General features: G+C 40.9%; 1 protein-coding gene across 5 annotated transcripts in view; it reads right to left on the reverse strand.

Moving 5' to 3' along the window:
* Window positions 1–26,663, reverse strand: part of LOC139478492 (multiple PDZ domain protein-like) — a 320,861-nt gene that overhangs the window by 63,001 nt on the left and 231,197 nt on the right. For all 5 annotated transcript variants that reach the window (XR_011654309.1, XM_071260981.1, XM_071260979.1 and 2 more), the window contains 5 exons: window positions 26,057–26,315; window positions 25,038–25,239; window positions 11,495–11,599; window positions 8,243–8,490; window positions 201–328 (listed from right to left, as the gene is read on the reverse strand). Coding sequence is in view for 4 of the 5 variants with exons in the window: in XM_071260981.1 (XP_071117082.1) it covers window positions 201–328; window positions 8,243–8,490; window positions 11,495–11,599; window positions 25,038–25,239; window positions 26,057–26,315 (942 nt within the window). In the remaining variant the exon portion in view is untranslated. The remainder of the gene's footprint in view (window positions 1–200; window positions 329–8,242; window positions 8,491–11,494; window positions 11,600–25,037; window positions 25,240–26,056; window positions 26,316–26,663) is intronic.

A 26,663-nucleotide genomic window follows, 5' to 3' on the forward strand; every position in this document is an offset into this window, starting at 1 on the left:
AAATGATCAAGTCTGGACCAGACAATCCAGTGATTGACATCATGAGCATCAATCCACGCAAATAGGATACAATGACATGCATCAACCAAGTCAGCAAGTCCGGCCACCCGATTCCAATGTCGCCTTTTACGGCAAGCCTGGGTTGCTGAAGACCTATTCTACCCCGGATTTCCACAGGTCCAACCCCAGCAAGTACATACCTCAAGAATGCGATCCCCTGTTTTGAGAGTACCGTTCCTGCCAGCAGGACTGTTCTCCACGACATGTTTGATGAAGATCCCCGTGATGGTGTGCTCCTCTGAGACATGGAACAAGTCCACACGACCCCCTGGGAAAAATACACACCATTCATACAGTCAGGGAATAAGTACATGCATTGCAGACCACATGTTAGTCCACCATGATCAGTCACAATACAAAGTGTATACCTATAGAAATTTGCAGCTTTAAACATCTATACATCTTAAATACATTTGATTTGTCATGTTAAGTCATCAGGTTCTATAAAAGAAGAGGACGAGTAGTAAACCAACACAAAACAATCAGAAACATCAAGTGATTAATGACAGAAGGATCATCTACATAAAGACAAAGTAATTCAAAAGAGATGAAATTAACACGGTTAATACTGGTACTAGTAAGAACTGACAACCAGCACAGAAGTTACTGTGATGGTGGCTATACATCATTTTGACCTTGACATGACCCATAACATTACTCAGTTCTTGAATTGCTTAACAATGTTTTCCAGGCGTAACAGATCTTGGGAATCTTGTTTCCCACTGAAACCTATTTTCTGTGACTATGGTTGTAAAGAGATAGCTACTATTATCCAATTTATATTGATACCAAAACAGTTCACTGGCTACAGAAATTCCCCTGGCATTTGATCAGAATGCCTTCCTTATGTGGGAGGTTAATTATATTCTACAGTGGTATCGCAGGTAATTGTGTCAAAAAGTCAGACAAGAAATGTTCAAACACATCTTGATTAGATTTCTGACAAAGATAAACTTAGTTAGAAAGAGGCAAAAAATATAAAATATGTTCTTTTCACCTCAAATTTGTGGTATCACTAGTCCCAAGGTGGAACAAAAATATGTGGAACTAATTCCATACAATTCCAGTAATCAGCGAGTGGTTGCCATTGTGGCTTGTGTGTGGAGACACTGACAAGATACACGCATGTTGTTGTCTGAGTACTGAAAAGATACACGTAAGTAGTTGTCTGAGTACTGACAAGATACACGTAAGTAGTTGTCTGAGTACTGACAGAACACACGTAAGTAGTTGTCTGAGTACTGACAGAACACACGTAAGTAGTTGTCTGAGTACTGACAGAACACACGTAAGTAGTTGTCTGAGTACTGACAGAACACACGTAAGTAGTTGTCTGAGTACTGACAGAACACACGTAAGTAGTTGTCTGTGTACTGACAGAACACACATACGTAGTTGTCCGAGTACTGACAGAACACACATAAGTAGTTGTCTGAGTACTGACAGAACACTCGTAAATAGTTGTCTGAGTACTGACAGAACACACGTAAGTAGTTGTCTGAGTACTGACAGAACACACGTAAGTAGTTGTCTGAGTACTGACAGAACACAAGTGAGTAGCTGTCTGAGTACTGACAAGATACACGTAAGTAGTTGTCTGAGTACTAACAAGATACACGTAAGTAGTTGTCTGAGTACTGACAAGATACACGTAAGTAGTTGTCTGAGTACTGACAAGATACACGTGAGTAGTTGTCTGAGTACTGACAGAACACACGTAAGTAGTTGTCTGAGTACTGACAGAACACACATAAGTAGTTGTCTGAGTACTGACAGAACACACGTAAGTAGTTGTCTGAGTACTGACAGAACACTTGTAAGTAGTTGTCTGAGTACTGACAGAACACTCGTAAGTAGTTGTCTGAGTACTGACAGAACACACTTAAGTAGTTGTCTGAGTACTGACAGAACACACGTAAGTAGTTGTCTGAGTACTGACAGAACACACATAAGTAGTTGTCTGAGTACTGACAAGATACACGTAAGTAGCTCTCCGAGTACTGACAGAACACACGTAAGTAGTTGTCTGAGTACTGACAAGATACATGTAAGTAGTTGTCTGAGTACTGACAGAACACACGTAAGTAGTTGTCTGAGTACTGACAGAACACACATAAGTAGTTGTCTGAGTACTGACAAGATACACGTAAGTAGTTGTCTGAGTACTAACAAGATACACGTAAGTAGTTGTCTGAGTACTGACAGAACACACGTAAGTAGTTGTCTGAGTACTGACAAGATACGCGTAAGTAGTTGTCTGAGTACTGACAAAATACACGTAAGTAGTTGTCTGAGTACTGACAAGATACACGTAAGTAGTTGTCTGAGTAATGACATTTAGATACACGTAAGTAGTTGTCTGAGTACTGACAAGATACGCGTAAGTAGTTGTCTGAGTACTGACAGAACACACGTAAGTAGTTGTCTGAGTACTGACAAGATACACGTAAGTAGTTGTCCCAGCACTGACAAGATATACATATGTTGTCTCATGAGTGAATGAAGACCACAGCTCTGACACGGCAATAGATTTAACAAAGGCACAATTGGACAATAATAAAGATAATTTCAGTCTCATGTGAGGTATTGTCAGACAAATAGCCCATGTGAGGTCTTAGGGCACATACTTAACATCTGGACAGCAGCATATTTATGGGGACATTGTACCTCACAGACTTCACAGATATTTCTCCCCCAAGAAACTGAACCTTTACCTTATCCAAACCAAGCTACTACAAGACCACCCATCCACCCTTAAGGACAGTGAGGGTCTATGCCTCATGATGAGCCTATGCTAGGTATTTGACCGATATTGACTGCAGAAAACGCCTACACATTCTTAAGGGCAGAACCCTGATTAGAAAATGTGGCAACTGATGCTGATGACAAGTGCATGTTGATGGACAATCCTGAAGGGACTGACAGCAGCTAGGTGGAACTGGACTCATATTAAGGCTGGTGCCCTGGGGATTAAAGCACAAAACTGTGCCCATGTTCAGTTGTGAGATTTCCTGAAGTGCAAGATCTTTCTGCAATACATTCCATGGCCTTCTTGTGGAGTTATTGATTAAACGTCCTCCAAACTCTGGTGATATAACATGATTCTTCTGTATAATCAAAGCCAGCACTTTCCGTCCAACCAAACTGGCCACTAAAGGCCTTTCTCTAATCTTGTTGCACACATTATTGAACTGTATGAGACATGAATATCCCGTTTCCCTAATGACTAAACAATAGATAGCAAACTCTTCTCGTTGTGTTCACATCAAGGGCAAATGATCTCGTTATCATTGTGGGTGTGGTTATCAATTAGCAATTTACATCAGCGGAGTCTTCCAGAATCAATAGCTCATCGAGATACAGTGGAGGATTGGGGATGCTGGTCACAGAAGATCAAGATAACTAGATTGCTGGTTTAATGTATATATGACAGATTTGTTAACTGGGCCAATGGCAAGCACATCTACAGTATAACTACTGCATAAATACATTAGTGCCTATATGACACGGTGTTCATGATGCTCAAGTAGGGTTGAGGCCTTTGTTTCATTCTGTTGAGTGAGTGAGTGAGTGAATAGTTTCTTATACCCAAGTCATGAATATTCCAGCTATGTCATAACTGCTTGTGAGTATATTGTTTGTCTTGCTTGTTGTGTAACACCGCAACCAGCAATATTCCAGCTACTTGATGGCTGAATGTAACTAATAAGTCAAACCTGTGATTGATAGTATGAGCAGCTTCCAAACCATCAGGGGAAGATTATACACACTCAACCAAGTCCCCAAGCCAGACCACACGATCTAGTCACCTTGTATGACCAGCACAGACTCCTAGGGACCTAATCTAACTCACATTTCACACACACGTCTTATCAGTAATTTAGTCTAACCCAAACAGTGGTCGATGGCATGAGGAACAATCCAAAACCTTGGTGTATGATGACTATCAAGAAGTTCACATGTGACAATACAGTAAGTAAGTTGGATTTAATGCTGCTTTGAACAGTGTTCCAGTTATATCACGGCATGTCAGCTTAGTTTGGGATTCAGGTTGCAGACATTTACCACTTCGGTGAAACCCACAAGCATGGGCATGCTGCTGACAAACCTTGAAACATAATCAGGGCAATCAGGATTCGAACCCATAATCAGAGGTTCCTTGCACCCAAAAGAAGCAACTCTGCACAGTGAATTGTGTTGCCTTAGACGACTGGGCCACCCAGGTCCCTTGTGACAATATAAACCTAATCCTCCTCCTCAACATCGCATCTGACAAGCATGTAGCACTGGGAAGACTTCAAAGCACTGACAGTGACAAACACAGCGAGATGAACACACTCACTGGATACAATCCAAACACTGACACTAACAGGATTGGAACTGGTGAGCTGGGCATGTCATCTATAGAGGCACCAACATGGCTTTCAAAAGTATTTCAGTTACATCACAGTGGACCTGTGAAGATCCGGGGTAGAGTAGGTCTTCAGCAACCCAGGCTTGCCGTCAATTGTGACTATGCTTGTCGTAAGAGGCGACTAATGGGATCGGGTGGTCAGGCTTGGTTGATGCATGTCATCGTATCCCAATTGTTTGGATCGATGCTCATGATGTCACTCACTGAATTGTCTGGTCCAGACTCGATTATTTACAGACTAACGTCATATAGCTGGAATATTGCTGTGTGCGGTGTTAAACAACAAACAAACAAACAACAGACATCGCAGTGTGTCAGGTGAGTGTGGGAGGAAAGCCTGACATGTCGGCTGTTGATGGCCACCACTGTGATGAAACCCTGCTGCAGACACTGGGTAAATCGGGGATTATAACCACATCCGCCAGTAAATGTCTGCAGTCTTGTGACTATTCTCAGAGCCTTCAAGGCTACTAGGCCATGCTCCTGCTCTTTAATAACAAGGTGATACTTTATTGTCTGATCCATCTTCCAGCGTATCGTCCACAGATTAAAATAAAATTCCTATACTCATAAAAATTGAAAATGGATGGAAAATAAAGTTTATACAGAGCATGCATGCTACTATTTCATAATTTGATACCACCAAAATATTTATTCCGTACATAATCATTTAAAAACTACAATACACTGTTAAATAATTCATCATTTTCTAGCGCTAGCATTTGATTTCAGTTTGGGAATCATTATCTATTATTAACAAACAGCTTCTGAGCATGTTCAGTCGTACGTTACTTGTTGTAGAGTACTGTATCTAATTCTTGACATTTGGGACCCCCATTTCTTAAAACGGACCCCTACAATGAAAGGTTTTGAGTCCCCTTGACCACCCAAATAAATATACGATGAAAATCCCTGACATCTACATAAAAGCCTTGAATTTTATCAGACATGGAGGGACTGGAGGCACAGACTACATGGGGACAACCAGCCTCTTCCATGGCGAGGGCTGATGAAGCATCTGCATCTGCAGCTATTGTTGGGTGGGGCTGTGGCACAGCAGTGAATCCACGGACAACACACTGGAGGGAAGTCATCAAGGTTTCTGTCTATCATGCAAACACATTGATTGGACCATGATGACCTCCACTTTAAGGAAACAAAATTAAATTGATTTGGAGAAAGGATTGATAATAGAAGTATGAACTGGATCTGGAGCTTCACACAGCTATTTCTGCAATGTGTCTGCTTAAGTTGCAGCAGTCGTAGAGAAAGCTGTGTGAAGTGTGCCTTGGAACTGATGGTGGGACTTGGGGAATGGGTCGTATGGGTGGGGCGTCTAGTGCTAAGGCCTAGGTGTGGCCTCGTCTAGTGCTGTGGCCTGGGTGAGGCCCAGTCTAGTGCTGGGGCCTGGGTGTGGCCCCATCTAGTGCTAAGGCTTGGGTTGGGCCTGGTCTAGTGCTGGGACCTGGTTGATGTTTGCTGGAGTAGGTACATGATAGAGAGATTCATTTCTTTTAATTGTAAACACAAGAATCAGTAGGTCAACTAATAAGTCAATTTCCAAAGACACCTACCCAGAAATATTCTAAAATGATATAATTAAACAAAAAATGATATCCTGACAATCAGACGAGATGGTCTATAAACTCTGCAATGTCTGTATGCCCTCTAACATGGCTTCTATATGGCTGAATGACATACAGAAGACATATACAGAATGTGTAACATGTCAACCAACAGCAGGCACAGGAATCATGAGTGAGTGAGTTGGGTTTAACGCCACTTTTAACAGTATTCCAATTATATCGCGGCGTGTCAGCTTAATGTAGGAGGAAAGCCTGAAGTGATGCAGGCCTCAGACGTTTACCACTTCGGTGAAAACCACGAGCACAGGTATGGTGTTGACAAACCTAGAAACATAATCGGGGCGAATCGGGATTCAAACCTACAATCATAGGTTTCAGGCGTGCTCAAGTGACGCAACTCTGCACAGCGAATCGCGGCGCCTTAGACAACTGGGCCACCCGTGCCCCCTACAGGAATCATGAATAAATGTTGTCTAACACATCATAGACATGACAAGGATGACATTGATAATATAATTCTAAATGAATATAACCTTACTAACTTCATGTGCAAAATGGCCATGATAAACAAATGTTGACTGGAGTTTGAATCGTGCTTAGAGCCTATGTATACTACTCTAATAAAGTTAAGGATCACCTATTTTTCAAAGAACTATAGTAAATCTGTCTTACCATGACACATTAACTTTTGTAATATGAAAGAATCGTGTGATCCTTAACTTTTGTGATCAGAATATATTCTTGGCCTTGCTGTGGTGGTTAGGGATATTTATTGAAATGAATCAACTTAAAACTGATATAGATTCTATGAAAACATCAAACATTTCTGGACAACAATTTTGTTTTGTTTGTAGCGACATTTGTGGGTACCTCTTGCCTGTTCAAGTTATATTCACCTGATAAAGGGGCAAGAAACTATGTTACAAACAAAAGACAAGTTTTAATCCCCAAAAGTTCCATGTCTTCACGTTCTTCCAACTTCTAAATACCTTAAAGACCTAATATCTATTCTACATTGACTCCTACACAATACACCATTAAGCCACAAAACACTTCAATGTAATGTGTAGAGAAATTGGTTACCAATCATATACAGTTCAAGTTTGCATATTGCGAATACAGATCCACAGCATAAACACAGGGATGGGAGTAAAAACAATCATTTGCCTCCAAGTACCAACACAAAGGCAGCATAAATATTAAATGTATGGAAGACACTTAATGCTTTGTCAGTTACAGCATCAATTTTGATGAGATATCAATCTTATCATATTTCAGTTGAAACTTTTCAAAATTTCATTTCTCAGATGGGAAAACTGGAAAAACTATCAATTTGTTAGACAAATTCATTCAGCTTAAATATTGGCTTGCTTCAAATATGGCCACAACTCAAATAAATTAATTTAATTTAAACTGTATAAATAGATTTTTAAAAAAAGGCTGAGGCATTTCTTTGAAGAACAATTATCAAGTTTTGGATCGACGATCTGCATTAACAAGATATACAAACAAGATCTGTGATTGTGTGATGGGGTCAGTGATAGGAGAGTCACATATCATACAAATAAGCTCAGTCTACAGCCAAGGAGACACAAGTTAGGACACACCAGAGATATGTAGGCATCAGCACAATCTAACATACCATTTTTACCTCCATTATATGTGTCGGTGGAATTTTCATTTCTGTACCATTTGTCTAATGTGTCAAATAAAGTATGGAATAATTAGTTGTATATTGTCATGTGGAAAACAGTTTCATAAAGCACATGCTGTTGAATCCAGTTGTCATGAAGTTGTTCTTGTTGAGTCAGTCAAGAAAGTGCAAAAGCATTTCATTCAAAAGATTACAAATCTTTCAGCCTCCATTCTATCATTAAGGCAGCTATAATACTTCTCATTGGAAACATGTACTATGAATCAATACATACAAAGGCATATCTAAGGCATATATTACATGATTAGGGATGGTGACTTGGAATAATTTAAAAAAATGACAACTGGATGCCACAGCTAACAGTATCTTATGATGAAAGAAAACATAGAGAAATACAGAACAAATTCTCAAATCAAAACAAATAAAATTCCAACTTCAATGAAAATTACCAAAATACAATGCTATAATCTCAACCATTCCATAACAGATGCAATGCAAGCAATGTTCCAAACAACTGATTCTACTCACCAACAATACTGATGCCCAGACTTCTGCCAGGTTCCCGGACAAGTTCCACGGTGCGGGCTGGCCCCCAGGCATGGTTCCCGGCCGCGGGAGACCCGTCTGATGCCAGGGACTTCTGTCTGGGGGACATCTGCTGGACTGTGGACAGCTGGACTGGGACCACCTCCGCTGGAGAGGAGGGTGCGGGGGACGGGGAAGATGGCGGGCTAACCGCTGACAGGGTCCTCCTAGGTGAAGATGATAATGTTGCACTGAAGAACAAAGAAATCTTTACTCCGAAACTGTTTTCTAACTTATCGTATAAGATCAACCTCGTGTTACAAAGAAGACTTCAGTCCTGGTCAAGACCACCGGAGTCAAGAATGCAGACTTGCACATGGCCTACTTGATAAAAAGAATGATTTGACAGCGTTGATATAAATACAAGTTTTGCAAACATAATAAGTTTTAATATTCTATTACAAATCTGTTTATATTTTATCACAATCTTGACAAATAAGTTTATATTATCTAGTACCATTATTAAACCCGTCCAATTTAATTCAATTACTGAAGGATTGTTTAAACATGAAGTAACTGATGACCAAAACCTAAAAACAGTTAATTAAGATTTCAACATAGCCTCCAATTCTAATCCATACGTCATGCGACTATGGGTTGTCACCTTTCAAATGTAAAACTATTTCCTATTCCATTATGAACAACCGTAATATCTTTTTATTCCAAACTATGAAATAGCCCCACAAATTATATTTTATAACCAAAATGATGGAACTATGAATTATTCAGCGAGGTCACCTGGGCATCGATTGTGTAACAGTCCCACTGCTGATCTTGCTCAATTTCAGTTTACCGGTACATGCGCAATAGACTCATAATGTGCAACATTGCAGATTCAAGCAGCAAAAGTAATTGATCTGGACGTAGCTTCTGTGTTTAATGCATCAATGCCTGGCCCACAGTAAAATGTTGTAATGAGATCGATATCAAATTTTCTCATGGCTTTCATGAACTTTATTTCTTGAAGGAAATTACTACATTGGGAACAAAATCAAACAAACCAGTTCCCTGCTGGAAACATGATGAAGACATTTCAATTTTTGTGCATCGTTAGTTCAATTGGACACACAACCTTCAAATTTGAATGATTTTACCTTTGGGAATGGGAATCAAAGCAATCCTTTACCCTTGTGTGATTATCATTAACTACCGACTTGCATGCATACACTGACCTTTTCTTCATACACATATTAGGTTAAGATATCCGGCCAATTATTTTAACGATTTAACAAAGTAATATGGCCACCAGACCTGGATTGCAAATGACAAATCCACATACAAAATTCATAACTGTGAACACATATGCAAAGATTGCTAAAATAAATTTTAAAAAAGAAAACAATTAACTTCATGATGCATTTAAATTTCTTCTCAAGAACAGGAAAACTTCAAAATGACACGAAATGACAACCAATTCCAGCAAGCAGTACGGGTATTTATAGCCATCATAAACAAAGTAAACTTTCAACTGTCTCATCCAGACACAAAACCAACAAAGTCAGGAGGCGACAAGTGATGCGAGAACTGAAATGATGTAGTGTTCCAGATTGTCTGTATGACAGAGAGGTCATGCTGGAGAGAGAAGGAGAAGACCAAGATGGATAGAAAGGAACAGACGTACAGAAGTACGGAACCTGTTCATACGTCTTGCTTCTCTGACACGTTTCTCCAGAAGCTGGCGCCTGCAAGTGGACAACCTATTTAACACTACCATGCACTACTGCCCTCACGACTTACCAACAGACCATTCACGCATGCAGCTGTCACTGGACATTTAGCAACTAAGACACACATTCTTAAGTCTCTGCTTTATAAATAGGACTCCTACTATGGCAAAATTACATTTAAATCAAAATTTTAACCATGCAGTTATGTATGTTACTGAATTGTATTTGAAAATTTCAATATTTTCAAATGAATAACAACTATGTTTTGGAAAATATTTCTAGGTTTTTCTGCTTGTTTTTCTTCACAGAAATGTAAAAGGAAAACCTCAAAATGTGGTTTTAAAACTCAGCTGTTCATAATTTTCAGCTATTCTTGGCCATGAATGTACTGAGCTGTGATTCGGAAGTTCTTATGTCCTCCCAGATGTAATAGATGTCATAGCATGACAGATTAACTATAGCAATATCAAAGAATCGCATGTTCTTTAACTTCTTTTGAGTAGCATGACAGATTAACTATAGTAATATCAAAGAATCGCATGTTCTTTAACTTCTTTTGAGTAGCATGACAGATTAACTATAGTAATATCAAAGAATCGCATGTTCTTTAACTTCTTTTGAGTAGCATGACAGATTAACTATAGTAATATCAAAGAATCGCATGTTCTTCAACTTCTTTTGAGTAGCATGACAGATTAACTATAGCAATATCAAAGAATCGCATGTTCTTCAACTTCATTTTCCTATGTAATGAGTTTTCAGGATACAAGTGTCTGGGTGTAGTGATTGTTAGGCTCTTGCCTTGCATGTCAGTAGCAGACTGGCGCAGACTCAACACAGACTATTATCTCACTGGCCCCGGAGTGTAATGAATGGTCTGTCCCAACCCTAGCAAGTCCAGGACCACTAGAGGCACATAAGAACACTCAACCACATCACACGGCTACTTGAGATTATCAACTATTTTCTTTCTCAGTCTGGACAGTTTTTTCTTTCCCTTCCAGGTGATCTTTTTCTAAATGCAAAGGAAATAAAAAGAACTGTCTTTGATTGAAAGTATGCTCAACCAAATCCCTTATTGTGGTTTTGATTTTTTTAACAAACTAAGCAAACTTATTCAGTTTAACATGTTGTTTTTTCAAGATTGCTAACTTTCTTCAAGTTATTTTTTCCAATTGACCCATATCCCAGTGAACTTTTCCCCCCTTTGTTTGCTTCGAGCCAAAATCCATAGATTGATAAAAACTTGCTTTCAGAAAAACCTGGACTAACAAAGTTAAGAGAAAGATTTCCACAGTGGCACCATACAGGTTGGATAGTGTCAGTGTTTGGCTGAGGACTTCAAGGGCAGGGTGTGCGTTCTACCTGTGGGGCTTGTCAAGTTCATGACATGCAAGGTTTCAACCGGGAATGTCTTACTTGGAGATGTTTCAACATTTGCAGCCAAAATGTAGTGTTTTCAATACAAGAGACTGGATTTGAAATGCTGTCCTTGATTGTCTTGACAAATGGGATGAAAATGCATTACCTTGGCGATGGCATACTGGGCTTATGGGAAGGGCTGCACTCCAGGCTGCGATTGGTCAGAGTCTCCTGGTAGGCTGCGACATCAGCACTTGGGATATAGGTGAAACTGAAATAGAGAGGACACATTAGCTGTGACATCAGCAGAAGCGTCAAACCTCTTGGTTTCATCAATGGTGGACACAATCATTTGAAGTTTCAGCTTCATTGGTCCAGTGGTCTGGTGATGATGTTTACAGAGCGCAGAGCTGAGGTCGGTGATGATGTTTACAGAGCACAGAGCTGAGGTTGGTGATGATGTTTGCAGAGCACAGAGCACATTTTTGAGAGAATTAAGAGTTTGGACAATGGTCAAATCAAGGTCCACATACATATATACCATGAGCGCTGCTACTAACGGCACACATACCAAACATCACTACAATTAGAAAATAAATGGCCATGCAGTGGACATAAATAGCTTTTACAATATGGCTGCAATGGTTGCCATATTACAAATTGGATTCAAACCTCTTGAAAAAATTCTGAGGAAAAGTGGATCCATGTATTTTGAGTGAATATAGGAGCATTATTGAAAGGTAAAGGTCAAATCAAGGTCAAACTTAAAAGTATCACATCCCACAGGTAATCATGCCACATTTCATTACATTTTGATCAAGTACTGGCCATAGATAGCCTTTTCAATGTAACTTCCCTTTGAACAAAATCAGGTGTAATCAAAGGTGGGAAGTATGTGAAGTGCAAGCTTCACTTGTCCAGAGGTTGCTGAGGAGAAGATGTTTACAGACGAAGCCAACTCTGACGCCATCACTGATGCCAGATCCTGGACAAGCAGGTCATGAAATAAGTTCAATTGACTTTCAGAAAAGCTAAATGCTAAAAAAGTATTGCAGACTTGAATACATATCAGTGGAAACTCCTATCCAAGTTTTGGGTAGCATAGTTATATGACAAAGTAGCAGATATAGCACATCATCCCGACTCAAGCTTGACATCAGTGAATGAAGGTGAGCTTCTGTACCTCAGTACCAAGAGTATTCTCTCAGACAAACAATTCCAATTCCTTTCTTTTGTGTTCAGCCTTCTGTAAGCAAGAGCTGCAAATGAAACTAACAGGTCCAGATCTAACCATAAGGTTAAATAGACTGATTCAGTTTGTTGCAAAAATATAATGAAAGTGAAATAAATGAAGTTATGTGCAGAGGGATCTGTGATCAAAGCAAAACCAAATGGTTTTCTTTCCAGGATTAGGTGAAGAAGTGAGTATGGTTTTATGTTGCTTTTAGCAGTATACCATCAATAGCATAGCTGGGGGACACTGGAAATGGGCTTCACGCATTGAACCGATGTGGTGAATTTAACCAGGGTTGTCAGCGTAACGAGCAAACACTTTGACCACAAGGTAACTCCACTGCCCTACAAGATGACAATGCAAGTCTCATGATGGAGACGTCATCATGACATCAGTGAGGTAGGAATTTGTCTGGAGCACACAAACCACAGACAGATAGTGAGAGCATTGATTTCTGCTCTCAGGGTTGATCAACATTCTACATTGATTCCGCACCACCATTGCACAAACTGAGACTCCTACTTGCTTTATCGAGGCCACAATGTCTGTTGATTCAAATTCTCGTTTCGATACTGCAGAACACATTCATACATTAAAACCTCTTTGGTCAGGACTCATTAATCTGGAAAACCCGCCCTTCAGGACGATGACTGCGTGGAATGATTACATGTTTAACAAGTGACAGTGCACTGTAACCTTGATTCATTAATCAGAAAGTTGTTAATCTTGGCGATTCTTATCCATACACGCAGCTTTTCACTGTACCATATTCATGGTAATAAGCGTCCAGGGCGCTCTCAAAATTAGAAATAGGGGGCTCTTATTAGAATAAAATTTTGGTGAAAAAAAGAAAAGAGTTGAAATGATACAAAAGAAAGGTCTGTGCATAATATAACGACAGATATATATTTTCCAGAATTTAATTGCCCATAATTAAGTGTGCATATAACACATGAGTGCGTATTATACACGAATAAATAAGTCTTGGGTACATTGATTAATCGAGGGGTGCTATTTGGGATTGTTCATGAGCCAATAATTAGCAAATATCGCCATGGGCGCTTATTAGAGCGGGGCGCATATTACGTCGAATACGGTATTATGAATCCCCAGACACAAATGGAATTAATAGCAACTTTTTTTATTGATTTTTTTCACTTAAAGCACAAACATGAGTAAGTAAAATGGGCTTTTATTTGCAAATGAATTATCATTTTTTAGGTCATTTCATATACACTCATGATGTTTCAGACAACAGTTATGAAACAAAAGTATGGGACAGTAGTGTATAATTATGTTCTGAAAACAGCATGAGGCCGATTATGAAATGGACAAAGCATGTCTGATTTATGTAGGACTAATCTTGAAGGCAGATGCACTGCTTCGGTATAACATTTAAATACCCAGGCTGGCAACTGTATCGCTGATCTATCCCAGCCATGAATTTGTCATCCCCTTACATATAGACAAGAGCTGTTAGGGCCTGTGATTGAATGTATGCATACAGACTCATTACAAATAGAATCCATCAATATTTCATGAACCTTTTTTCCACTTAAGCAGTGTATTTCCCTTCGAATTCTTGAAAGAGGTCATAGTCATCTCCAAGACTTGTAATTTCCATTCCATTAGAACCATTCTGACTGGCTGCTAGCATTGAGCAGCACATGAATCACCCACCATGTTGAAGAGAGTTTGAATTAACTTGGCTTTGAACTGAAGTTTAGTTGTATAATGCCTTGTCAGCTTAATGTAGGAGGAATCCCAAAGCGACATAGTTTGTAGACATTTCCCACTTCGTGAAACTTCAAGCATGGGTATAACAAAAGTAAGGATCATCATTGAAGAAAGAGCCAGAATTCAAACCCGGCAGATGGTGTAGGTGTTCACAGGTGTTCTTGTGTTCTTGTGATGAAGAACAAGGTCTTCTTGTACTGGCAAGGAGGATGCACTTGTACAAGCAGATAGCTCATGGATTGAAACAAAAGCCACACACTCAATTTCAGAATATGGTACACAGTTCAACCCTTATAATCCAGATGGTACCATTTCCACTGAAATCCTACAGATTAACAATTTTCCAAATTTGTGAATAATGTTCCCTCACACATACAAGTCTCCACTTCCACCAGTTATCCAGAAGACCTGTGAAGATTCCGGGGTAGAATAGGTCTTCAGCAACCCATGCTTGCCGTAAAAGGTGACTATGCTTGTCGTAAAAGGTGACTAACGGCATCAGGTGGTCAGGCTCGCTGACTTGGTTGATGCATGTCATCGATCCCAATTGCGTGGATCGATGCTCATGATATCAATCACTGGATTGTCTGGTCCAGACTCGATTATTTACAGACCGCCGTCATATAGCTGGAATATTGCTGAGTGCGGCGTTAAACAACAAACCAAACAAAAAACAAAAAAGCTATCCAGAAGGCAGGGTGCTTGGACTGATCTGGGTCTCACTGTAGTTACATAGATTAGAGTGAGTGAGTGAGTGAGTTGGGTTTAATGCTGCTTTTAACAGTATTCCAGTTATATCACGGCATGTCAGCTTAATGTGGGAGGAAAGCCCGAAGTGATGCAGGTCTCAGACGTTTACCACTTCGGTGAAACCCACGAGCACGGGTATGGTGCTGACAAACCTAGAAACATAATTGGGGCGAACAGGGATTCGAACCCACAATCATAGGTTTCTGGAGTGCCCAAGGGACGTATCTCTGCATAGCGATTCGCAACGCCTTAGACGACTGGGCCACCCGTGCCCCCTACATAAATTAGAACGTAGGTCAATTGCACTCAGTCAGCAAACAGTCAAGGTAAAGTATGGAAATCAATTCAAATGGACTTGCATATGCAAGGCAGTACCATGACTAATCCATTGAATCACCCAGCAGTGTAGCCGGGTACCCGGTAGAATGAGATTCTAACGTGACTGTTGAGCACTGTTAACCTTCTTGCACCTCAAAAGCAGCTTGGGTTGTATAATCCCCATGGAGTTGAGAATGACAATAGATTTCACACTGATTGATTGACCAAGGTAACAATAACATAACACTATGAGCCTGTGGTCTGGAAATATAGCACAATATAAATGGCATTATTATTATTAATATTATTATTATTATTATTATTATTGACCTTTATTTGATTTCTATTGCCCATGTGCACAGCACAATTAATTAATGCCCCAATATGTTCATTATAAGATACATAACAATCTCTGCTTCTATGGCCAGACTGAGAGCAGTAGGCAGATGCTGTCGTCCAGCCTTTCTGACTGAGATTCTGAAATGCATTCATTAAATTCTCTCCCGCTTTGATGAAACAACAAGACATTGACCTTGGTCTGCTCCAACCCGTAGGTTGGTGTTTGCACAATGATAAGCATATCCATGTCAGCTAATCCTCACTCCAAAAAGCTATCCTTATCCCTTGGTCGAGCCCAAGTCCTATAAACAGACCTAAACTAGCACCAACATTACTTTAAGCAACAGCTCCTAGAACTTCGAAAATCAAGTTCCTATAAACAATACCATTACAAATATTCCTTTATTGATTATGATACTTACATTTACTACACAAAAGAAGCTAAAGAACGCTTAATTCTTTTCTATGACTGAAGTTGGGTCTGATGATAACTACAGTGATATGAAAGAATTGTATATCTTTAACTTCTTTTGAGAAGTATGTATTAAGAACACAAATTCTCGTGACAACAATAGTGAGTTTTTCTCATAAAATGTGTTTTAATTAATGACACTGCTGATACTAAATTGGACGGTTGTGAGTACAATGCAACGATAACGGCAAAAGAACATGAACGACAGACCATGATTTCTTTAGATACAAATATAACCTACAGTAAACTACATTTATAACGAACACACTTATAACAAACTGATGATATAACAACTTATTTTTCAATCCCGGCCATTTGCTGTATATTTGCTGTATATATGCTGTATATATGCTGTATATATGCTAACAACGAACTACAGTTATTACGAACTAAAATTAGTGGTCTCTTTGAGTTTGTTATAACCGTAGTTTTCTATACTAAACTTAAAGAAATCATGAAAGATTTAAATGACACCTATGTTTCTTGATAATGGAAAGGGGTAGTCGGGTGGTCTACTGGTTAAATCGTTCGCTCGTCACGCCGAAGACCCGGGTTTGATTCCCGGCATGGGTACAATGTGTGAAGCCCATTTCTGGTGTCTCCCGCCATGACATATTGATAGAATATTGCTAAAAGCGGCATAAAGCCATACTCACTCACTCACTCACTCACTCACTCACTCACTCACTCGACAATGGAAAAATTCAAGCATGTATTTACATTCCAGTTCACAGTTTCTCAGAATGTGGAAAAACACTTTGCAGAGCCCTTCAACGTATTAACAGACTAATCTAAGTGTTTGAAAGAATATATCTCTATACAATAATTTGTACACAGCTTGCCACCATCCCATGTTATCTGAACCTACTCGGGAAAAGATCTTCGTCCAAACAACACAAACAGGATAACAAAACAAAATAAAAAAATAGTCGTGCCCTGCAACAAACTGCCCCGATGATCAATGCAGCTGAAACAGACATCTTGTATTTTAACATATCCATGAAGACAAGTCTCACCTCAACTCAAGAAATATGAAAGTGAAGTCAGTCAGCTAATCCGCAAGCACAGCTCCGATTTGCTAATCCCTGTGGTGCACAGAAAGAGAGTGGCTTGCCGTGTCAACGCGCCATTATCTCTCCAAATCAGCTGTGCTACAGAAAACATCCAGAATCCAGTGCATGCCAAGATTAACACTTTTCTTGCATAATCAGCCCTTTGGAGATGGCAGTGGACTGATTTTCCCTTGTGCTGGAAGGAAATGAAGTAAAGACTCTTCTCGGGCAATGGATCTACTCCATGATAGGGGGCAGCTAGCTACTGTTGGAAGCGTGAATGGTGTCTAATTCTACATGAGGAAAATCAATGATACCGCTCCTACATCATGTGGCCAACCTGAAGAATTCAGCAGGCAGGCGGTGCCGTTCTCCTAATTTACCAATACTGGAAATACACGACAGACACAGAGCAGTGCCATGCGAGCTTCACTGATGGCATAGATGACGAATGGGGAATAATGGCACACACGAGTTCCATATCCAAGCCGGACCATATTGACCTCTGATAAAATGCTCCCTCATAAACATTGCATAAACTTCATAAAATAATTTATCTTTGGGAATACGTTTTTTCTGCTGATTTTGGTAAATGATGGCATGGTATGTTCTAATGGTCTGTCTGGACGTGAGTGAGTGAGTGAGTGAGTGACACTTTGAACTGTATTCCTGTTATAAACCAGCGTTGCAGCTTAATGTGGGAGGAAAGCCCTAAGGGATGCAGGTCTAAGATGTTTCCACTTTGGTAAAACCCACTAGCATTGGTATGGCACTGACAAACCTAGAAACATAATCGGGGTGAACCAAGATTCAAACCCATCAATCAAGGGACACAACTCTGCTCAGTGAAATGAGGCCCCTCAGATGTGGCCCTGGCTGGACAGGAAGACGGTCACTGGTGGATTGTCTGGTGCATTAGTGTGGTCAGAAGCCTTCTTGACCCAACACGACATTGGCATGAATGACTGAGAGAGGTTTTAAACCCCTTTTAGAAACATGACCGCAATATGATACATGGAGATATCAGAAATAGCCTTCATAAGTTGTGCCTTGTGGGGAATCGAACACAGATGTGAGGTGTGATGAGCAAAGGCTTTGACCACAAGGCCATGCAAAGTGTCTTGTTTATTTACCTAGTTTCCAGAAGTAATACAGAGAGCAAGCAGCTCTTGGCACTGAACAGCTCTTTGGTTGTAAACAGATGAGACACTATTGGCAATGGGACCACGGGCTCTTTCTCAAATGGGCCTAGCTTGACATTTATAGGTACCTTGAGGCCGTTTCATGATAAGGTCTTTGCCACTGGTGATGCCTCAAGATGGAGTTGATGCACACAAAATCACAATATCCGTGTAAACACATTGACTCTTGAACTGTGCCAGTAGGTTAAGCTGTAAATGGTGTACGAACATGCCACCAGGGAACTCGTCAGGGAAAAATAGTAATTAATTTTAAAGTTAATAATTATATTTTGCAAAAGACATAAAGATGAAATAGAAAGTTAAGACACTGTCATTACATGTCATCAGGTTATGAGTGAGTGAGTGAGTATGGTTTTACGCCGCTTTTAGAAATATTCCAGCAATATCACGGTGGAGGACACCAGAAATGGGCTTCACACATTGTACCCATGTCGGGAATCGAACCCGGGTCTTAGGCGTGACGAGTGAACGCTGTAACCACTAGGCTAACCGACCACCCCATCAGGTTATGACACAGTAATGACCACACATAACCTTATATATAAGATTCCAATGGATCCAGGGGTAGCCTATTGGTTAGTGTTTGCTCGTCCCACCAAAGGACCAGGGATCAATTCCTGACATGGGTACAATGTGTGAAGCACGTTTCTGACGCCCGCCTCCATGGTGATACTAGAATATTGCTAAAATGGTCATTTGACCATACTCACTCACTCAGTTCCATAGGGGCAAGTTCAGTATTTGGAGCTATATGAACAAAGTTGACATGGATCAATGGTGGGATCAACCACGGATATCTGTCAGCTGAATTGCGTCACTGGTTTGGGGAGAAGTAAAAAGTGTGTAAAGCTGATGTATGGATCCCAGTGGCATTAACAAACAGGTGATCAGAAAAAAATTTAAATCCTGCAACCACATCCTACTATGTCCTTTGGAAACAGTTTTACCCACTGATTAGTAGAGAACAATCAAAGAGTAAACTGAGTATCCAAAAAATAATTCCCAGTTTAGGAACTGAAAACAGATTAAAATTTACTTCAGACCAAGGTTAAAGTCGAAAGCCAAAAACAGATATATCAGATGAAACATATCTTTTAATATCCCAGAACAGTTATTCCGGAATGCCACAAAGGCACAAAGATCAAATATCAATTTCTAATCGATCAGTTTTCAATTCCCAATTTCATGTCAGATTCCAACTTCTCAAACTAGCCAAACAAAATCTATTACCCTTCGTGACAAACAGCCACCAATAGTTAACCCCGAGCCAGCCCTCCTCATCAATACCCCCAAGCCAGCCCTCTCTGTTAATACCCCCCTGAAACGGCCCTCCCCACCAATACCCCCCACGAGTATTTGAGTACTTTCTCATTGGGTGGCCATCAGCCTCGCCCAAGACACCATTACCTTCACTGACCTACAGCTAATTTTTCTAATGGACTTCCAAAGCATGGTCAAGGTCAGCAAGACCATGGGGGAAGACCAAAACATCTTCCCCTTGAAGCTCATCTTCCTGGCTCTGGTTAAACCAGGCAGATTAGAACATTCCACCAATTCACGCTCCGGCAAATAAAAGCCCAGGGTTTGGATATTGACTGGAGTGTTTAAGACTTGGGAGCTAGTCTGGACCATGGGTCATGGAAACATCGATGATCGGCGGATGAGGGAAAGTCATATCCCCATCACGCCATGTCTGTAGGGAGAACTAGACATCTTCACCCATCTCGTCTTTGATTTTCAATCTTTTGGGTGGGTTTTATTTCATTGTCTGTCCATTTATACACACCACAACAGAATCTGTGTATGATATTGGTATCTGTGGTTAAGAAATCATAAAACAGGAAAGGAAGAAAGATTGAATATCTACTTGGAATTGACCATGTTCCAAAAATCAATCGACGAAGCAAATTCATCAAGCAATGATGTGAAATTAATACACTTGAATGATTGTCTGACATGGGTAGTAGATACATCTTCTTATGATGATGTTGTTGTCACCATATATGAAGTTTGCCAAAAACTCATAACCCATATCCTTAGGTGGCTCCCTTCTGCCAACTGTGAAGCACTGGCCTTGTATTCTACTACAGGCTAACAACAAGGTCCATCTACTCTTTCAAGGAATACAACAGAAATCAGAGATGCCAAAAAAATCCAATTATTTGCAAAACCTAAACTTTTGAAAAAATAATAATAGTTTTTTAATAAAGTCCATATAGTTTAATCATGCCAAGTACAATTAATTCTGAGTAAAAAAAATAGTTTGACTTTCTGTGAGAAAGGTTTCTACAAATAATGTCATTTAAGCTATCAATTAATGTAAATGAGAAAAGAATCGATCAGATAATTTCAACACAATCTATCCATCATTAAAAAACAGTTCTCATTTCACCATGCTCTTGAATTGTGAACCTTACTCGTCAGAATGGTCCTGAATAGAAATTATAGAAGATGAAAAACAACATATCATTCCGAATACATAAAACACTTGATCATAGCCATGAGGAAAGTCTTTTGAACACAATAGCATCAACTGATCGACCATCCACCTCCCACTCCAGATCTCGTTACCCAGTTTCCAGTTTTCAATGACAGAAATGTGCAAATTCACTCTGGATTTTGTCCCGCATGTGCCCTGCCACTGAAGTGATGACATGTAGTTTTAGGCAGAATCTTGTGTACACTGCTGTGATCCTAATGGCATACATTCTTCCTTTAATTCTCCATGTCAACACATCTGTCACAGCAACCCATGCTTGCCGTCTAAGGCGACTATGCTTGTTGTAAGAAACGACTAATGGGATCATGTGGTCAGGCTCGTTGACCTGGTTGATACATGTCATCATATCCCAATTGCATGGATCAATGCTCATGATGTCAATCACTGAACTGTCTGGTCCAGACGCGAATGTTTACAGACTGCCATCATGTAGCTGGAATATTGCTGAGTGCGGCGTTTAACAAAAAAACAAAACAAAAACGAACAAACAAACAAACAACACATCTGTCACTCAGCAAAATCACCCAGCATGACATCACAGACAGCAGTCCATCCATTTCGTCAACAGTCCGCCATTAACGTGACAGACCTTGCCGTCAACCTCCTGTCATTACCCACTATTTTACATATAAAACATATTAACCCATTTTTCAGCGACAAATTAAGTTAGAAGCCTAACAACTCTATCCACTCACCACTCATTCACCTATCCATCAACAAAAGATCTCTACTAACATATAATTCTTCAAACTACCCCTCACTGAACAAGCCAGCCCTCACCAAACAAGACGTCGACGCCCCTCACTGAACAAGCCACCCTGCACTAAACAAGCCACATTCACTAAACAAGCCACCCCTAACTATACAAGCCACCCTCACTAATCAAGCCCTTCCTTACTATACAAGCCACCCTCACTATACAAGCCTCCCCTTACCATACAAGCCACCCCTCTCTAAACAAGCCACCCCTCTCTATACAAGCCACCCCTCACTATACAAGCCCCTCCTTACTATACAAGCCACTCCTCTCTATACAAGCCACCCCTCTCTATACAAGCCACCCCTCTCTATACAAGCCACCCCTCACTATACAAGCCACCCCTCACTAATCAAGCCACCCCTCACTATACAAGCCACCCCTCACTATACAAGCCACCCCTCACTAATCAAGCCACCCCTCACTATACAAGCCACCCCTCTCTATACAAGCCACCCCTTACTAACCAAGCCACCCTCACTATACAAGCCACCCCTCTCTAAACAAGCCACCCCTCTCTATACAAGCCACCCCTCACTAAACAAGCCATCCCTCACTAAAAAAGCCACCCTCACTAAACAAGCCACCCCTTACTATACAAGCCACCCCGCTGTAAACAAGCCACCCCTCACTAAACAAGCCACCCTCACTAAACAAGCCACCCCTCACTAAACAAGCCATCCCTCACTATACAAGCCACCCTCACTAAACCAGCCACCCCTCCTCAAGCAAATACTCAACCAACAAGCAGCCCTCGATGAACCAATACCCAATAATTAGATGGCAAGCCTTCACATAAACACTGCACAGTTGAATCAAAATTTAGCCAAAGAACATAAATAGATCCCAACCTCTACCTATCCAAGCACAACTACTCAATAGCAATACTGTGAAACCAATCATTCCAATATTTCACATGAGGCCCTAAAATAGCATCCCATCTACCTCCCCATCCCACGCCCCCCTCCCCCGACCTCATCACAAAGTGACATTAGTCGTTTACTGCTTGTCTGAAACCTGGATCCAGATATACACCACTAAGTCAGTGTTCCGACAACCTGATAGATTTTTCTCGGAACCTTCCCAGTATTCATAGCATTTTGACCAGAGTGACGGACAGCCACTTAAATTAAATTGTCGGCAGGTTGATGCCAATATCGTTGGTATTGATTTTTTCCTGGACCGAGCGTGCATACTAAGAGTAGGTGATGGTAAGGTCATCTGACCACCAGTTATCTCCCTTACAACACAGGACTGACTCAAACCACAAACCACAGTGGGATTTTATGTCACAAACACAGACTGAAGATTTTTATATGGAAAAATAGGGGAAAAAATTATTTTGACTAAGATTGCACAAAGAGAAAAAGAAATTGTTGAATATGTGAAAATGTGTTATGAGAAAACATAATTGTTCGGTCTTCTTTTCAGAGAAAAAATTGTAGTATGACTCAGTGAGCAACAAAAAATATTCTCTGTCTAACAAATATCCTCAAGGGGTACAAGTTTTTCTGTTTTACCTTACGTCACATGACCACATTTTCAAACACTGATAAAAGTAAAGCATGAAAAGACAAAAACATTATTTACCACAGTACTGTTTCAGCAATGTATTACCATTCCAACTTTTTGATAAACCAACATTTTCCCAACAACTCATCTGCAGTTCTCAAAGTACAAAGAGGATTATATATATATATATATCTGCTTCTTAATTAGTTTGTCTCAATTAGAGTTGGTCACAAGAGCTACCTGGATTAATTTGGTACTCTGTGGAATGAAAGAAATCACTGAGCTGTCTCAAATGGATTAGGGAAGCTGGTCAGGCGAGTTGATTAGTATTCAGGCAATCAGTATTGCCATCACTGCAGACCATCCTGGAACGGTTACTTCAACTCTGTAGCCCAGACTGCTGGATGTTGTTTTTTATTCTAGGCCAGACACCCATCCCTATCAGACCCCCACTTACACAAGGCCAAATAATGAGTGAGTTTGGTAAAAGGTTAAGTGAAATGGGACTTCATGTCACATTAAAGATTATTGCACTTATGCATGTGTTTGTGTTAGAGCTGGGACGGGTAACTCGGGTAACTGGGGTAACTCGGGTTCGCGGGTCAGGTGGTTCCTGAGAAGGACCCAGATACCCACAGGACTACCCGGACCTGTGGTTAGTCATGTGATATATTGTTTAATGGCAAACATTATCTAGACCTTCCATGGTTACACTAAAAGTGACTAATGTTTGCATTTCTTTCTGACTCTGCACGCATTCCTTCTAACTGTCTATGTCTGAAAGGAGATTAAACTGCAGTCAACTTCAGTAATGCAGGCAGGACCAGATCGTTTTATACGAGTATCTAAATACCATTTGCCAGGGCTACGGTCAAAGCATTTGAACCTATTTCTTCAGACCAACAGCAGGTATCCGGGTAGGGGAGGGTAATAGGGGGTCGGGTACCTGGGTAGTAAATTTGGACTTGTCCCAGCCCTAGTGTGTGTATCCAAAAATGGAACTAAATCATTTTTTCATGCCCCTGCCATCCACCATGCAAATCCATCTTGCTGACAATGCTGTACATAAATACTGAAAGAAAGATAATGCAATTGACTGATTGAGTGATTGAGTGAGTGAATGTTGTTTTATAACCAGTTACCAATACTCCAGTGATGTTGTGTGGCTTATACATAATCACAGTGGTAACCAGCATGAGCAGACCCATGAAGATCTGGGGTAGGAAAGGTCTTCAGCAACCCATGCTTGCTGTAAAAGGCAACTAATGGGATAGGGTGGTCAGGCTCACTGACTTGGTTGATGCATGTCATCATATCCCAATTGTGTGGATCGATGCTCATGATTTCAATCACTGGATTGTCTGGTCCATGTTCAATTATTTACAGACTGCTGTCATATAGCTGGAATATTGCTGAGTACAGCATCAAACAACAAACAAACAAACAAACAAACAAACCAGCATGAGCAATGATCCATGCCATCAAACAATCAGCCAGGTCAAACCAACATACTACTCAAACGAGGGCATGCCATGACAGATGGCCAGCATGGGTTGCTGAAGACCTATTCTAACCCATTTTCTAACCCATTTTCACAGGGCTGGTGGTGCTTAACTTCTTTAGAGTAGTGTATGTATCACCAAATCGTCCTTCACCTTACGACAAGCACTGGATACTCGGAACCTTTTCTGCCCGAGAATTCCATTGGGGTCACAGTATAATATATCCAACAGGAACATGGAAGTTGTGAAGTGAACAAAATTACCAACAAAACACTCTGCAAATGAAATCATGATGACAAAATATTATGGATAACTTAAAGCAGCAGTGACCTACCTAATGGATCTATTTAGAAGTGATGCCCTACGAAGGATGGCCCTGGCTTGAGCATTGGTGATACGCCTCATGCTTTCGTTGTTGACGAGAACCATGTAATCCCCTACTGCAAGGCGGCCATCTTTAGCCAAAGCGCCACCATCAACGATGGTTTTGATAACACAACCATTGATTCCCCGGTCCACTGCATCAACAGTCAGACCTGCAACAGTGCACAGAGTGGTAAGCACAAAGTACGAAGATGCTGTTTTGATTATCACAAATAAAGAGGAATAAGAAGCCACTTACTTACGTCAATGATTTTGGGGACCTATTCTGCCCTGGTATCCAGCAACAGACATGTATAGGATTTGGGGACCTAATCTCCCCTGGAATCCAGCAACAGACATATATAGGGTTTGGGGACCTATTCTGTCCTGAAATCCAGCAACAGACATGTATAGGGTTTGGGGACCTATTCTGCCCTGGAATCCAGCAACAGATATGTATAGGGTTTGGGGACCTAATCTCCCCTGGAATCCAGCAACAGACAAATATAGGGTTTGGGGACCTATTCTGTCCTGAAATCCAGCAACAGAGATGTATAGGGTTTGGGGACCTATTCTGCCCTGGAATCCAGCAACAGACAAATATAGGGTTTGGGGACCTATTCTGTCCTGAAATCCAGCAACAGACATGTATAGGGTTCGGGGACCTATTCTGCCCTGGAATCCACCAACAGACATGTATAGGGTTTGGGGACCTATTCTGTCCTGGTATACCCCCAGGGAGACAAACATGGGGTAGTAGAGACCTATAATCTTCAGTATCCAGTATTTGGGAACTTGGGACCTATTTTCCCCCACGGTCCCCACAGGGAGACAAGAATGGGGTACTTCGGATCTATTCTCCCCGGTATTCCAACAGGGGACAAGCATGCATACCAGGGTCTTATTCCCAGAAACATTACAAGAGAGACCAGGGATACTTGGGATCTATTCTACCCAGGAATTCTCACGGATCATGTGTTGACTGCTCACCTAGCTGGTCGTTGCCTTTCTGCACCTTGATATTCTTCTCATACGAGGTGGGAATGGCATCAGTGCTAGCTGTCCTCCAGCCCCGGGTCAGGCTCGGGGACGCCAGGGGGGACATACCAGGGGAGGCGGTACTGCGGGGTGTAGAGGGGGGCGAGGACACGCCCTTAAGGTCACTTGAGGTGAGGAGGTCAGATGAGGACGACACCTCGCTGTCAGCACTCTCCGACTTCCGATGAGCTACAACCACACGTGGGCTCAACTGAAACAGAAACAGCACCATGTCTTTCATGATGTCTTTATAAAACAGCTTAGACAGAAAGCAGCAGGGTGTCCTCTCCTGAAAGAGCAACATCGTGACAACACATTGCAGAATTTCTGTGTGTCTGCAGGACTCATCACCATCATCAACACACAATGCTATTTAGTGAGTGAGTGAGTATGGTTTTATGCCGCTTTTAGCAATATTCCAGCAATATCATGGCGAGAGACACCAGAAATGGGCTTCACACATTGTACCCATGTCGGGATTCGAACCCGGGTCTTCGGCGTGACGAGCGAACGCTTTAACCACTAGGCTACCCGACCGCCCCTAAAGCTATTTAGAAAG

This window comes from Haliotis cracherodii, unplaced genomic scaffold (assembly GCF_022045235.1).
Source record: "Haliotis cracherodii isolate W230 unplaced genomic scaffold, xgHalCrac1.p SCAF_4, whole genome shotgun sequence".
Lineage (NCBI taxonomy): Eukaryota > Metazoa > Mollusca > Gastropoda > Lepetellida > Haliotidae > Haliotis > Haliotis cracherodii.